The sequence below is a fragment of the Bos taurus genome, chromosome 4 (genome assembly GCF_002263795.3).
Source record: "Bos taurus isolate L1 Dominette 01449 registration number 42190680 breed Hereford chromosome 4, ARS-UCD2.0, whole genome shotgun sequence".
In the NCBI taxonomy this organism is placed as follows: Eukaryota; Metazoa; Chordata; class Mammalia; order Artiodactyla; family Bovidae; genus Bos; species Bos taurus.
Window position 1 is genome coordinate 97,044,029 of NC_037331.1, and position 14,662 is coordinate 97,058,690.

Here is a 14,662-nt window from a genome sequence, read left to right on the forward strand (position 1 = left end):
CTGAGTATTTCATATAAATAGAATCACACAATATGTAGTCTTCTGTGACTTTTTTTCACTTAGCATAACATTTTCAAGGTTCATGTTGTCGCATGTATTAGTACTTTATCTCCTTTGATAGCTAAATTATATTCTATTGTATGAATGTACCACTTCATTTTGGTCCATTTGTCAGTTGATGGCTATTTGGATTATTTCCACTTTTAAGATTTTACTATTATTGTTTTACTAATATTTTAATATTATGAATAATGCTGCAGTCAGCATTTGTGTACATGTTTTTGTACATATGTGTTTTTTGTTTTTCTTGGGTACGTACCTAGGAGTGGAATTTCTGGGTCCATGTGGTAGTTCGGTGTTTAATCTTTTGAGGGACCACCGAACTGTTTTCCAAAGCAGTTGCAGCATTGTGCATTCTCACCAGCACTGTTTGAGAGTTCAGATTTCTCTACATCCTTTCCAATGCTTTTTTGCCTGTTTTTTTAATTAAAGCCATCCGGGTAGCTTGAAATGGTATCTCCTGGTTTTGGTTTGCATTTCTCTGATGGCTAAGATGTTGAGCATCTTCTGTTTGCTTATTGTCCAGTCATATATCTTCCTTGGAGAACTGTTTAATATATTCAAATCCTTTGTCCAGTTTAAAATTTGGTTGTCTTTTTGATACTAGTTATAAGAAATCTTGAGATGTTTTAGATACAAATCCTTTATCAGGTAAATTACTTGCAAATATTTTTCTCCCGTTTCTTGAGTTGCCATTTCACTTTCTGGATGATATCACTTGCAGCATAAAAGTTTTAAATTTTACTGTCTGAGCTGCAGATTTAATTGGTATATTCAAGATTGTTCTGTGGGGAGGCAGAGGAAGGTTTTCCTGTCTTGGAAATTGGTGGATGTTTCAAAGTAGGCAGAGTGGCAGGTAGAATCTCTCCACTTCTGGCCTGGCTCTTTTCCCTCTTTTCTTCCCCATGTAGCCTCTCTTATGACTTTTGATGGTCACACTGCAACAGATCTATCTTGGTCTTGATCCTCCAGGTGCAGTGGCCCTGTCTCAGCATTTTAAACAGAGATTGCTATTTCCGTAATGTTATGATGCCATGGATCTCATTTTACACCTCAATTCCTCCTTAGGTCTCTTTTCTAAACAGAGCACTGCCCCTCATTGCCGAGTTGCTCTTGTCCTGAGTAGTAGCCAAGGTGTGTGCAGTCATGGAGTCTGGTGGCCCTGGAGTTAACTAGCAACAGCCCCTCCCGTTGGAGGAGCCACCTCTCTTCCAGTGTGTTTTATCTCGGGTTTGTTAGGCCTGTACCTAGAACTTCATGCCATTGGGAAGTTGGGCACGAATTTGTCTCATGCTTTTGAATGTCATGAATCAATATTTCATTTCATTTCATTTCAATCAGTATCATTTCAACAGAAACAGACTCAGATTTGGAAAACAAACTTATGGTTACCAAAGGGGAAAGATGAGGGAGAGGGATAAATTAAGAGATTGGGATTAACGTATACCGAATACTATATATAAAATAGTCAACAAGGACCTACTGGATAGCACAGGGAACTCTACTCAGTATTCTGTAATAACCTATATGGGAAAAGAATCCAATAAAGAAGAGATAGTTGTTTATAACTAAATCACTGCTATACACCTGAAACTAACAAAATATTACAAGTCACCTATGCTGTGCTGTACCAAGTCGTCTCAGTCGTGTCCGGCTCTTTGTGACCCCATAAAAAATCATTTCGAGAATGTTGGGGTATAGCATAGTGTTACTAGATTTTAGTTTTGTCAAGTAAGGACATTTGGGAGTGTAGCTGCTGTCACGGAAATAAGATTTTTCGTATCAAGAGGATACCAAAAGGATAAAAGTAAATACATTTACTTTTGTAAAACATCAGCGTATGGTCTTACTTTTCTCTCTACCACTGAAAAATGCACTGTGGTCTGTGGACTGACATTTGGGAACCACACTTTACACACTCAACATAAATCTTTATTTGAAAAGTAGAACCTTAGCTTAATCAGGTATATTCTCTGTATGATGCCAGATACCATTCTTATCCAGATTATTTACCTACACTGAAGTTAACTATTTTGGTTGTTAAGTTAGATATATCTTCCTGTCCGTTGTACTGCTCTCTTCTGTTATGTGAGTAGATGTCATATAACAGAGGTGAATATCAAGAATTATTTTAGGTAAATGTGAGTATAATTGTGAATTGACCTTTACAAGATTTTAAAAAAATCCTCATTCAAAGGTAAAATGGGTCCTGTTTACAAATACAGTGTATAATTCTAAATTATATATGTATATTCCAGACTCGGAAGCCTACATAAATTTTTATTGATTCTGTCTTGTCTAAATTAAAATGTCAAAGAGATATTAGGGTTTTATCATAAGATGGTTACTGGCTGTCACGTTAGCACATTAATTATAGTAATTGGGCAGTAAAGAAGCCATAGGAATAGATAATATGCTATACGTTTTGATGAGATTGTAGTTATAGCCTCTTATTTATGGTAATAAAATCTTGTTAATTGACATTGCCAACAAGCTCTTTTGCTTTCCTTTTCTACTTTCCAGGTTGGTTCATAAGTCTCCATAGGAACTATGAACTGAGAGCCACAGATTATATAATAAAAGTCACATTCCAAGATTGTCTGTACTCGTTCATGGTATACACATGAAATTCCTTTAGCAGATATTTGCTGATCATTCTTCTGAGTGCTCCAGTGTATACAATGATGTACAAAGCAGTGTCTGCTCTAAAAGACTAGTAATAGGGAAGGGAGGTGAAATGTCTGTATAGAAATAAGTGACCCACATTGATTGAGTCACATAGTCAGCCGCATGTGATACGTTCCTTAAAAGTGGGATATACTACCATTCAAGTCCAGAAAAGGAAAGAATGATTCCACGCATGGGTGATCAGTGATGCTGTAAGGCTCGAGATGGGGGAATTACTCTGCATCCATGATATAAACTCTGAGCCATCTCTGCATATACATCTATGTTGTAAAAGTACAGTGAGAGGTAGATGGCTGGATGCACTGACATGGACATCAGCTTTTGTTCTAGGCTCAGCTGCCTTGCACCTCATTTTGTGCCCTTGAGTGTATAAAATTGATGTAATAATATGTGTCCAGCATCTCTCACTATGAAAAATGAGATAATGCGGAGGCCTTAAGCTGCTCCCTGTGGTGAAAGTCAGATTGCTTGGCAGGTGTGTGTGTGTTTTTTTTTTTTTTTCCAGGCAAGTAAGGCCACACATTTGAATGGGAGCAAGCTCAGCTTTCCATGACTAAAAGGATTAGTGTCCTTACCAGAGTGCCCAATTTATTGCTAGAGAATAGCATATTCTGTGTAACATTTGAACCGTTGTCTGAAAGATTGCCTGAATTCCTTAGAAAAACTTCTTATATGAACATACAGTATAGAGATCACTGAATGATGTTAAAAAGGAAACAGTTGTGTATTAAGCTGCTACTGCTGGTTCATGGCCTTTACAATTCTCTTTAAAATTTTTACACCATGTCCATTTTAAAAAATTGAAGTATAATTGATTTACAACATTAGTTTCAGATGTACAGGAGAGTGATTCAATTCTCTCTATATTTATGTAGAGATTCTCTATATATTTATATATTATTCTCTATATATTTATATATTATTTTCCATTACAGATTTATCATAAGATATTAAATGTAGTTCCCTGCACTATACAATAAATTCTTAATATCTATTTTATTTATAGTATTTTGTATCCTTGATCCTGTACTACTAATTTATCCCTCCCCTGTCCCTTTCCCATTTGGTAACTATAAGTTTGTCTTCTATATCTGTGATTCTTTTTCTGTTTTGTTTATAGACTCATTTGTATTATTTTTTAGATCTCACGTGTTAACTGATATTGTATACTACTTGTATTTCTCAGTCAGATTTCACCATGTCCATTTTATAACAGAGGAATCTGGGCCTAGATAAAATTTCAGAGGTTACTTTGAAGTGCAGCCTGTTGAAATGCAATGTGCTGTTTAACATGGCCATGTGCTACTTTAGCTTGATGTTTTTCTTGCAGCCCAGTGTCAATCAGTTGTGTGTGTGTGTATATGTAAATGTTTGTTTTTTTCACTAGGCTACTTCTAGAACTGCTGGAGTTGCTGTTTGACAAGTTTAACGCTGTAGCCACGGCACACTCTGTGGTCCTGGGATACCTGCAGGACACTGTGGTGACTCCACTGAGTCAGCAGGAAGATGTCAAATTGTATGACATGGCCGATGTGTGGGTGAAGATCCAAGATGTTCTGCAGGTAAGGTCCTGTGACAAAGGGTGCCATCTTGATTCAGAATAACAGGTAGGAACATAAAAAAACCAGCCACCTAAAATATTTCCTTACTCACAGACAGAGAGAGAATGTCGTGTTTCTATTTAAAGGTGATGGTTGCTGATGTTATGGAGTTCTGTCATCTTCAAAATACCTTTAAAACAAAATTTTTTTGGCCAGACTTTAAAATTGGGACATTCTTAATATGTAGCAATCAGGAATCTATAGTATTTGACTTCCTGTTGTAACGTACGTTACTTTGGTGGAATTAGTCATATGTTTATGTAATCAGTATGAAAATGTTCTTAAACACTGTTTTATAAACATACATGTAGCTTAATTTTATGACCATTTTTCGTATAGTCAGCTCTTGAATATGTTGGGGTAAAAGACAGGTCAAGAGCTTATATTGAGAGATGAAGATAAACCTGTAAAGTATAAATGTTATCACTTTGGTTTGTTGATGATCGGAGCAATGATATTAGTGTTTGGTGTGATGCTGCAGAGGTGGTATTTAGAAATTTTATTATATTTTCTCTCCATGCGCCAGGAAAATGTATTTGATTTGGTCAGATGAAAATGAGAAATACAATTAAGAGTTAGCGGAAACAAATTTGACATAGCTCAATAGAAGTGACTTGGTTAGACATCATCTACTAATAGGAAAAAGAATAAGTATATACAGGGAATTGAAAAATGTAACTGTAGAAATGAAATTATTTGCATAGCAAATAGGAGTCTTTGCAGGAAAAAATAAATCATGAATGTAAATTGTATTTTCGAGAGTATAGGCATGCTCTTGGTAGATTGATTGATTCCCGGTTATTCATTCATATAGACAGTTTTTTGGATGTAGTCTGTGCTTTATTGATGGTTCAGTAGAAAGAATATAGATTGCAACTATATTCCTTGAGTTTGTTTTGCTGCTATGTTGATTACCATGGAACCATAGTAGGTGCTTGTTGAATATTTGTGTATTGGATAAAATATCTTTATTTCTCAGAAACTGGTTATTTAATATTTTATGTCTTGGTTTGTTCATCTGTCATGGAAACATAAGCTTTTCAGGTTACATACTTATTTTAAGGATAAGACAGTAGATTTTCTAAAATTAATTTTTATTGATGTATAGTTGTCAAGATAATAGATTTTTAAAGCTGTTTCAAAAATAGAATTAAATTCACCTAGTTCTGTCCATGATGAGGTTACCTCCTACCCAAAGTGACTTGAAAACTGGATGGACTCAGGTAATCAGAATGTTAGTTGAGAGAAGAGAATACATAAGGTCAGTTTCACGTTCATCCCAGCTTCTTCTCTGGGGATGCTTTCCAAACTGTGACGTAGGAAATAGAACAGAGATTAGCAGACTCTAAGCAGATGAAGCAGAGGTCAGGTTTCAGGGATGTGGAAGCAGCTGTAGTTTGTGGATTAGGATACCAAAGGAAAGGGAATTGCTGAGTGAAGGAGCCCCAGAAATCTGGAAAGAGTGCTATTGAGCCTTTGGTCAGAGATGAAGTTTCACACACTCCAGGGCGTGGCAAATAGCTATCATGGGACTGAGCTGAATGGAAATTGCACAAGTTGCCAAATGCTGGGAAGCATTGGAATTCAGACCAGCCAGTGTAAGGAGAACTTGGTGAACATCCTGTGCTTTCAGATGTCCCCAGAAAGGTTATGTGTTAGGACTTGGGCTAATCTAACCATATAGTAAGGGATACTATACTTTCACATAATAAAGCTCCAAACCAGGTTTCTACAGTGTTAGCCTATCCACTCGTGAATTAACCGCCTGCCAGAACGAAACTGACTCTAAAGTAACCTAATCCAGATTCTCAATAATGATTCACCACGTTGTCCAGCATGCAATTATTATACTTGAAAAAAAGCCAAAAAATATGACTCATCACCAGAATTTTTAAAATGTGATAAAGATTAATATCTGAAATGAAAAAATATACCAGATATATTTAGCCACAGATTGCATGCTGTAGAAGAAAGAATCAGAAAACTTCAAGAAAAATCTATCAAAACCAACCAAAACTAAAGTTCAGGGGGAAAATAGACTGAAGAGAAAAGTGAACAAAGCCATAATGGCCTATGGGACAATATCGTGGAATCCAGCATTTGTGTGGCTGCAGATACCGACAGTGGGGAGAGAGATTGGGGCAGTCAGTTATTGGAAGAGACAGTGACCCAAAATTTCTAAATTTGTTGAAAAACATAAACCCACAGATACAAGAAGCTCAACAAATCACAAGGAAGATAAACACAAAGAATACCATACCTAGACATATTATCATCAGGTATCTGAAAAGCAAAGAAAAAATCCGCAAGGTAGCCAGAGGGAAAAAGGACACATTGCCTGTAGGGAAGCAGTGATAAAAAATTTTTTTCACTAACTTCTCATCAGAAATAGTACAAGCCAGACAGAAATCAGTGTATATCATCTTGAAAGGTCAGGAAAATTTACCTCCAGTTTGATACCTAGTCCTATCCTTGACCTTCTGAATAAGAATCACTGTAGATAAGCACTGGATTTTGTGGGGTTGTTGTTTCAGCTCCTAAGGTGATTCATTTGTTTGAGATCCTGTAATTGGGAACTGTTGCTTTGGGCCAGTGGTTCTCAAAGTATGTTTCTTGGACCAGCAGTATCCGTGTTACCTGGGAGCATGTTAAAAATGCAGATTTTTATTCCTACTTCATAGTTACTGAATCAGAAAGTCTAGGGGTGCGGCCGTACATTCTGTATTTTAATAATCCTTTCAGGTGACCTATATGCACGTCCAAGTTTGAGGACCTTTGTTTTAGGTGATACTGGCCCGTGGTGGATTTTGACTGGCGTGTAGTGAGATGAAGTTGGATTAATAAGGTAGCATTGAAAGGGCTGGGTGTAGCGGCTGGAGACTAAAGCAAGGCTACTATTAGTATTTTGTATGCTAATAGAGAGTCAGTGGGTTATATTATTTGAGATGTTGTCTTATAGTGGAGTAAACAACAGGCTTTCATGGAGCATGTTAGAGGAGTACAGTGAAGAGAGAAAGATTTGTAAACCTTTAGGAGTCTTTTGGGAACTCTAAAACCATGTAGTTGGCTTTTGCTGCTTCTTTGTATGACAGGTATTTTAGTGATGTTTTAGTGCTTAAGCTATTGGGGCCAACTGTGTGCTCTCATCGTCCGTCGCCCCTTCTCCTGCTCTCGATCTTTCCCAGCATCAGGGTCTTTACCACTGAGTTGGCTCTTCTCATCAGGTGACCAAAGTATTGGAGCTTAGGGCCAATTTAGTTTTCTTACACTTGTTGGTGGAATGCTCTTTAGGTTAAGATCATTCCTGGAGAACAGACAAAGTTGAGAACCATGGATGCATGTAGTAAGCATGTACCCACACGAATGAAGGTGACGGGATCATATAAATGGAGTTTCAAGTGTTATAGAGTTCGAATTTCAGTGTTTCTTTGAACAGAAAGTGTTTCTTGCTGAAAAATTGAAATGCTCTTTTGTGTATTAAATCTTGGAAAAGAAAACAATTTTTGATCATGTGGAGACTTTGGCAGCCTTTCTGCACTGGAACCTGGGCTGTCCCTGGCAGGCAGAGTCCGTCGTGTAGTTGGAAGGCTCATTTGTCTCACCGTGTTTGTGTCTGGAGACAGCCGTGCGTGGAGACAAGGCTGTAGCCATCACAGTAACGGTGTCAGTGTCTTCTCCTGGTGTCGGCTCTGTGACCACACACCGTTGAACTCCCTTTTCAATTTTACACTCTTTTTGAAACTGTGATAATAGGAATACGTGTTTTTGTCCCTCTGAGCAGCAGCAGCACCTTCCCAAATGTCACCTGCTTGATGACATGCCTGTCATACCATTGACTGCACATTTTTAAGTGTGTAAGACTGCGGTATACTAGAAACACAAAATACTCCAATTCTTGTGGGATTTAACAGAGGAAAGAAGAGGATCACTTTGAACAAACATATCTTTCAGGTGTTTTGATTCCGGAAAAAAAATAACAACAACTCATTTTTTCCCTTATCTCTTTTCAAAACAAAACTGCTTGCTTTGTCATTGTTGGCTTACGTGTGTAAGCAAGCCCTGGATGTACCAGGCCGTGTTGTGCAGATGGAAGCAGGGGGTTGTAATCACACTGTCGAACCAGTGGCGGTGACACCACAAGACACTTCACTTCACAGCACCCCGATCTCTTTTTCTGGAAATGAACAGAGACAGGACGGGACATCATCTTACTTTCGTTAACTGCCACTGAAATGTTTAAATAGTGATAAAACTACCCTCCTGCAGAGAAAACTTGAAGTTTGCTGTCAGGTGTGAAAATCCACAAATCGTATTGGTACTGACCCATGACCTGGAGGGTTTTTCAAGGGGACAAATGCAATTTCTATTTTGAATCCAAGTCTGAAACTAGGTTATTCTTAGATTTTTATTTCATTTGATATTTTGGTTAGCTGAGGATTCTTCCTTCTATTCCTCTTAGAGGAAAACTAGGTTCCCCTCCCGCCCCCAAGTATTTTAGGCCGGATAACTTGTGAGATTATTCTTGCAGAAATAGTTTCTCTTCATTTCTCAGCCTTTAAAGCTCTTTGATAGCCACTCTTTTGAGTGGCATATTAAAGACATGCTGTCAGCCAGGCCATTGAGTCTTCAGAAAGGTGCTGGGATGTTTGTTCTGTCTTGTCAATGGATAGTGTGCTGCCCGATGAATGGAATGCAGTTAACACATGAAAGTTAAAGTAGAAGTCTTCCTCTAAATTTAAGTCAGTTTCCATTGCCTAGGACTCTCGGTAGGTTGTTTTATGTTCATTACTGAGAGCAGAAAGTGCTGGGCAGCCAAGGAGACCCTCTGGTTCCCAGTGCATTCGTGGCGGTTGCTCAAGTTCAAGGCTCCGTTACAGCACCGAAGAGTCGCGTGTAGAACTCAGCTGGCCCTGGCCTTCTTTTAAAATGTTTCAGTCAGTGATTTAAATGCCTACCTTGGCTTGGACTTTGACATGTTGACATTCAACTGGAAATCCTATGATATTTTTAGTTGACTCATTTAGTCGAAATGATTTTAGTTCTTGTATTTTGAAAGATTTTGGGTTGAGGGATATGTCTTATTAGGAATTTTACTAAGTGTATGTAAAGAAGTTTTATTTATACCTGTATATGTATACATGTTTTCAGATTGTGAAAATTAAGGATTTCAAGATTCAGTGGATATCAGTCGCTGAATAGAGATTTGGCTTTTCCAATCCTAAAATGCCAGGTATTTTGTTAAGTTCACTAAAATTGGTTTAAGCCCTTGCTTTACCCTATAGGGTCAAAAAAATGATCTCATTTATGTTTTTTGCCAGTGGCTTCAGTTTAGATAACCCAAATGTTCTGAATATCTTAGTAGTCACAGTATTAGTAGTCATTGAACCTTCCTCCCAAACAGAATGACCTGTGGATCCTACATCTACAAAGCCTCTTTTAATAGAATTCCAGCTGATTCTAGTGCACAATCTGGTTAAGAGCTACGATAAGCAAGTAGTTATAGATGTGGTCATATTAAAACCAAGACTGTTAGGAGACAAGTCTTAAGGGCTGGGAGAAGTTTGTAAGAAGTAATAGTTTTATTTGGAAAGATGTACCACTGTGGCATGTTTAGGAGGGAGTGTGTGTTCTATGAAGTAAATAATGATAGCATGTTGAAGCTCCATAAAGACAGGAAAATGCTGTTTAATATCTACACACTTTAAAGGGGAAAGGAAAGCTAAATGACTGTGCTGTAACCTCCATTTGAGATTTTGGTCAACTTTACTTATTTAGTAGCCCAAAGACAGCAAACATAAGAAACAGATGTTTTGTTTCTTCTCTCCCCACCCCTATTTATTACTTATATAAGTTTTTCAGGTTTATATTAATGGAAGTTGGTTGTTGTTAACTAAAGGAAAAGACATTTCTCTTTTAAGATGTACAGGTAAAAGAAGTTTATGAAATCAATTTTGCAAGGAGGTGGGACAAAAACATAACTAACAATAATACAAGCTGTTTATGGTCCCAGGGAAAAATTTCAGAGATCACAGAGGAGGAGGTCAGAATGGGTTAAGGTACATGAGCTCACGGGCAAGGAGAGATTTGGAACATCCAAACATGATTAGGGTTGAATACGTAATACACATCGTATTATAGAGGGTTAGGAAGAATGGAGGTTTTTTTGGATCAGTTTTGGAAAGTGTTACCAAAAATAAGTGAATAATTTTGACTGCCATAGAGATCTTTAAATAATAGAGACTGGGCAATTTGGACTTGCCTTTTTTGGCCATAGGCTGCCATTACAATTTTTTTTTTTTTGGTTTTTATTATGGAAAACATCAAACCTATTCAGAAATACAAAGAAATGTATAATGAACCCCCATGCACCCATGGTCACATTTTCACAGTTGCCAGTGCTACCAATATATAGTCCTGTTGTCTCATTTCTACCCCTGCCCATTTCCCTTTCCCTTATTTTACAAAAGTCCTAGAGAGCATATTGTTTTGTCTGTAGTCCAGTGTGAATCTCAGAAAGATAAGGTCTCCTTTTAAAAACCATAATCATACCTAAAGGCATAATTTTCTTATTATCAGATATCTAGTCAGTGTTCACATTTCCCATTTCTCAAATGTCCTAATTGTATGTTTTTTACAGTTTGTCTGAATCAGGATTCAAATAAGGTTTAAACACAACAGTGTGCTTATTAAGTTTCTTGAAACTCTTTTAATGTATAATTTCCTGTCCATCTCATTTTTACCTCTTGAAATTTATTTATTGACAAAGCCAGATCATTTGTCCTGTAGAATTTCCTACATTCTGGCTTTTAGTGATTGCTTCCCCATGGTGTCTTTTGCTATTCATTGATGTTCCTAACTTAGGTCAAGAGGCTTCATCAGATTTAAATTGTTTTGAGCAGGGCATGATTACTTCATAGATGATGGTTGATGTTATACTTTTTCAGTAGAAGAGTGAAATGGTGAAAGTAGTATTTTTAGGATGAGTTTTCTGGCAGCAGCGTTCACAGTGAATCACTGGAGAAGGCAATGGATAGAGAGATAACCAATTAGAAGGCAAGTTCAATCAGTACAAGAAGGAGGGGCTAGACTAGGGCAGGGCCCTTGAAGAGAAAGAACACAGAGCTAAGAGAGATTTTGAAAGAGTGAATTTTCTGAGAGTTTTAACATTGACTCTAAGAAATGGAGAGTCTCAAATTAGGGTGAAGTTCTGAACCTGTGTGGTTGGGAATTAGGATCAAGAAGATAGTGCTTTGTGCTTGTTAAATGTGAGGCGTTAACAGAATATCCCCATAGAATTGTGTTTCAGGCAACTAGAGATGGGACACTGGAGGCTAGGGGAGAGCTTAGGGTGGGAGATAGAAATTTAGGGACCCTCTGTCTGCCTGTGGATAATAGCTGCTGCTGCTGCTAAGTCACTTCAGTCGTGTCTGACTCTGTGTGACCCCAGAGATGGCAGCCCACTAGGTTCCTCTATCCCTGGGATTCTCCAGGCAAGAACACTGGAGTGGGTTGCTATTTCCTTCTCCAATGCATGAAAGTGAGAAGTGATACTCATGCAGGTAGCCTGCAGCCTACCAGGCTCCTCCGTCCATGGGCTTTTCCAGGCAAGAGTACTGGAGTGGGGTGCCATTGCCTTCTCCAGGATACGCAACCCACTCCAGTATTCTTGCCTGGAGAATCCCAGGGATGGGGGAGCCTGGTGGGCTGCTGTCTATGGGGTCGCACAGAGTCGGACACGACTGAAGTGACTTAGCAGCAGAAGCTCATGAGTGTAAGAGTGAAGCAAGGACTGTTTTCCTTCGGTGCATGTGTGCGTGCTCAGTCATGTCTGACTCTTTTGTGACCCCATGGACCATTGCCTGTCAGACTCCTCTGTTCATGGAATTTTCTAGGCAAGAATACTGGAGTGGGTTGCCATTTCCTTCTCCAGGGGATCTTCCCAATTCAGAGATCAACCGTGTGTCTCCTGCATTGGCAGGCAGATTCTTTACCATTGTACCACCTGGGAAGCCCTACTTTCCTTTGGTAGTCCATCAGTTTAATCAGCTCTCCAATGTTGCTCCAACCAGCATATGTTATAGTTCCTAGAGATTGAGGCTTCTTAACAGTGATACCACATTTTGCCTTTCTTTGTGTCTGCATTTTTCCATTATGTGTGGTTGATACGGTGGCAATTTTTGAGCAGGACCCAAATGCTGTTCTTATTAGAGATGGTGGCTTTCAGAATCTGGCCATTCCTTAAGGGATGTGGACAGACACCTTGGAGAGGGAGTAAAAGCCTGTTTTAACAGATCTGCAAATGACCCCCAGAGGAAGTGAACAAGCAAAGCAAGCAGGACAATAAGTCCATTGGGCCAGCCATTAGGAAGAGACCTTGGAGTTGGGGTGATTTGAGGTTCATTTCCCTCATAATCCCTGGACCAGCCTACACCGTGGCTATGTCATGACTTTGTGAGGCTGGCACCAAGAGTTTCCTGATATGTCCCCTGTTTCTTCTCTCAGATCCACCAGAACTCCAGGGAATGTGGTTAAATGGGAGCCACAGAAAGTAAATATAATCATTAAAAGTCCTGCCTGACTTAAAGGAGCTTAAGAAGCTGTTACTCAGAGATCTCTCAAACTGCTTTACAGCGTCTCATTCACCACCTATGTGTCATGTACACTTTTGCTTAGTTATAGAAGGATGGGCAGAAAACAGCTTGGCTGCCAAATCTATACCTATAATACCATTCAGGTGCTGGAAAAAACCTGAGCCCTTCACAGAAGAATTGTCTTCAGAATTGTTTTAAGTTATTTTATCCTTAAGATTATAGCCAATTGTATTGCATTCAAAGGTGCAATTTTTTTTTTTTTTTTAAGTATTTCTGGTCTTCCCAGAAGTCTTTGTTGGCACAGTAGTGAGTGGCATGAGTCTTTTTTGATGAGCTCCCTAAAAGTTTGGAAGGATTTTTAAAAAATAAAAAGTGAACAGTGACAGCAAAATGCAACACTTGGGATAGGATTCCATCTAAGGAGAACGAGGGCTGCCTCCAAGTGAACTGCAGCAGATGACGAAACCTCAGCATGGAATAGCCAGTTTCACGGGGGTGATAAATGACAGCACATTAGTTATGTGTTAGCAGCGTGATATGGCAGTGAAAAAGGCCAGCGCTATTTTGGGCTATGCTGCACGAAACAGTGTCTCCTCCTGGAGCTGAGACTGATCATCTCCATCTCCCCGGTTTGAGGGAGATAGCATCTGGGTTGCTGCCTTGAGTGTCAGGCACGTGTGCACCAGAATGACAGACAAACGGGTGGGAGTCCCAAGCCGAGGATCTGTAGTGATGGACTTGAGATGAGGCACGTTTCAGTGCTTTTTGGAGAACTGGCATGTTTAGGAACAAGCACGGAAGCCAACAGAGGTTAACCTTTTCAGAGATGGGATGACACTGAAGAAACAAGCGTCATTGTGAAGTTAGTCACTCGGAGTCATGACCTTCAATAGTTGGCATTGATTTGATACAGAGCACTTTTGAGGGGTTGCTCATGTGTTTTCACAGAGAGCAGATCATCAAAAAGGGCCCCAAAGTAAAATTAAGTACTTGTGTTTTATAGTCAACCATATTTTTAATCAAGGGATCAACAAGGATGGAAGTCTCTGCTTATAGTGAGAAAAGGAATACAAAATCGCGATGGATGATGTAGGTCTGATGCTTTTGATTGGAAATTCGAATGCAGGTGTTGAACTTGGGAACAATGGGGGTGAGACCTTTACAGTGATTTTTAAAAATTCAAATGTGAAGTGAACACAGTAGTATACATGAGCACAGCAGAAAGACACTCAGAATGTCAGCTGACGGGTCGGGGTATTTCTACACTGAGAACTGTTGGGCCGTAGGAGGGTCCCCTAGGAAAGTGGAGTTGAATTTCATTGGCCATTTGATCCTGACAGAACTGGATGTGTATCAGTTGGGAAATAGACTGAACATCCCTGCAGCTCTTTTATTTCTTTCTTCTCTGAATCTGGGTCCTGATTGATGATCTATTCACCTGCTGTGATCAGAAAGAAATGCCACCTCTTGTTTTCCTCCACCCAGGCACATTTTAGATGCTCTGCTGATTGACATAAGCTAAAGTGGAGATTCATTGCTCTGAGGTCGACCCAGCAACAGAATCGCCTGATCTTAGAGAATTACTCCCCTCTGTTTGAGATGCAGGTCAGTAGGGTCCCTCATTGGAGGTGGATACTTTTGATCGAGAGGGGTGTTGGGTACGGGGTCAGGATCTTCTTTAGAGACACCTAATAACCCTGTAGGATTGCCAGCTGGCTTCCC

The 14,662-nt window shown here is 39.1% G+C and overlaps 1 protein-coding gene across 6 annotated transcripts in view; it reads left to right on the plus strand.

The window, feature by feature from the left end:
* EXOC4 (exocyst complex component 4) overlaps positions 1–14,662 on the plus strand; it is an 806,015-nt gene that overhangs the window by 103,945 nt on the left and 687,408 nt on the right. For all 6 annotated transcript variants that reach the window (XR_009494158.1, XM_024990789.2, XM_059885681.1 and 3 more), the window contains one exon: positions 4,136–4,310. Coding sequence is in view for 5 of the 6 variants with exons in the window: in XM_024990789.2 (XP_024846557.1) it covers positions 4,136–4,310 (175 nt within the window). In the remaining variant the exon portion in view is untranslated. The remainder of the gene's footprint in view (positions 1–4,135; positions 4,311–14,662) is intronic.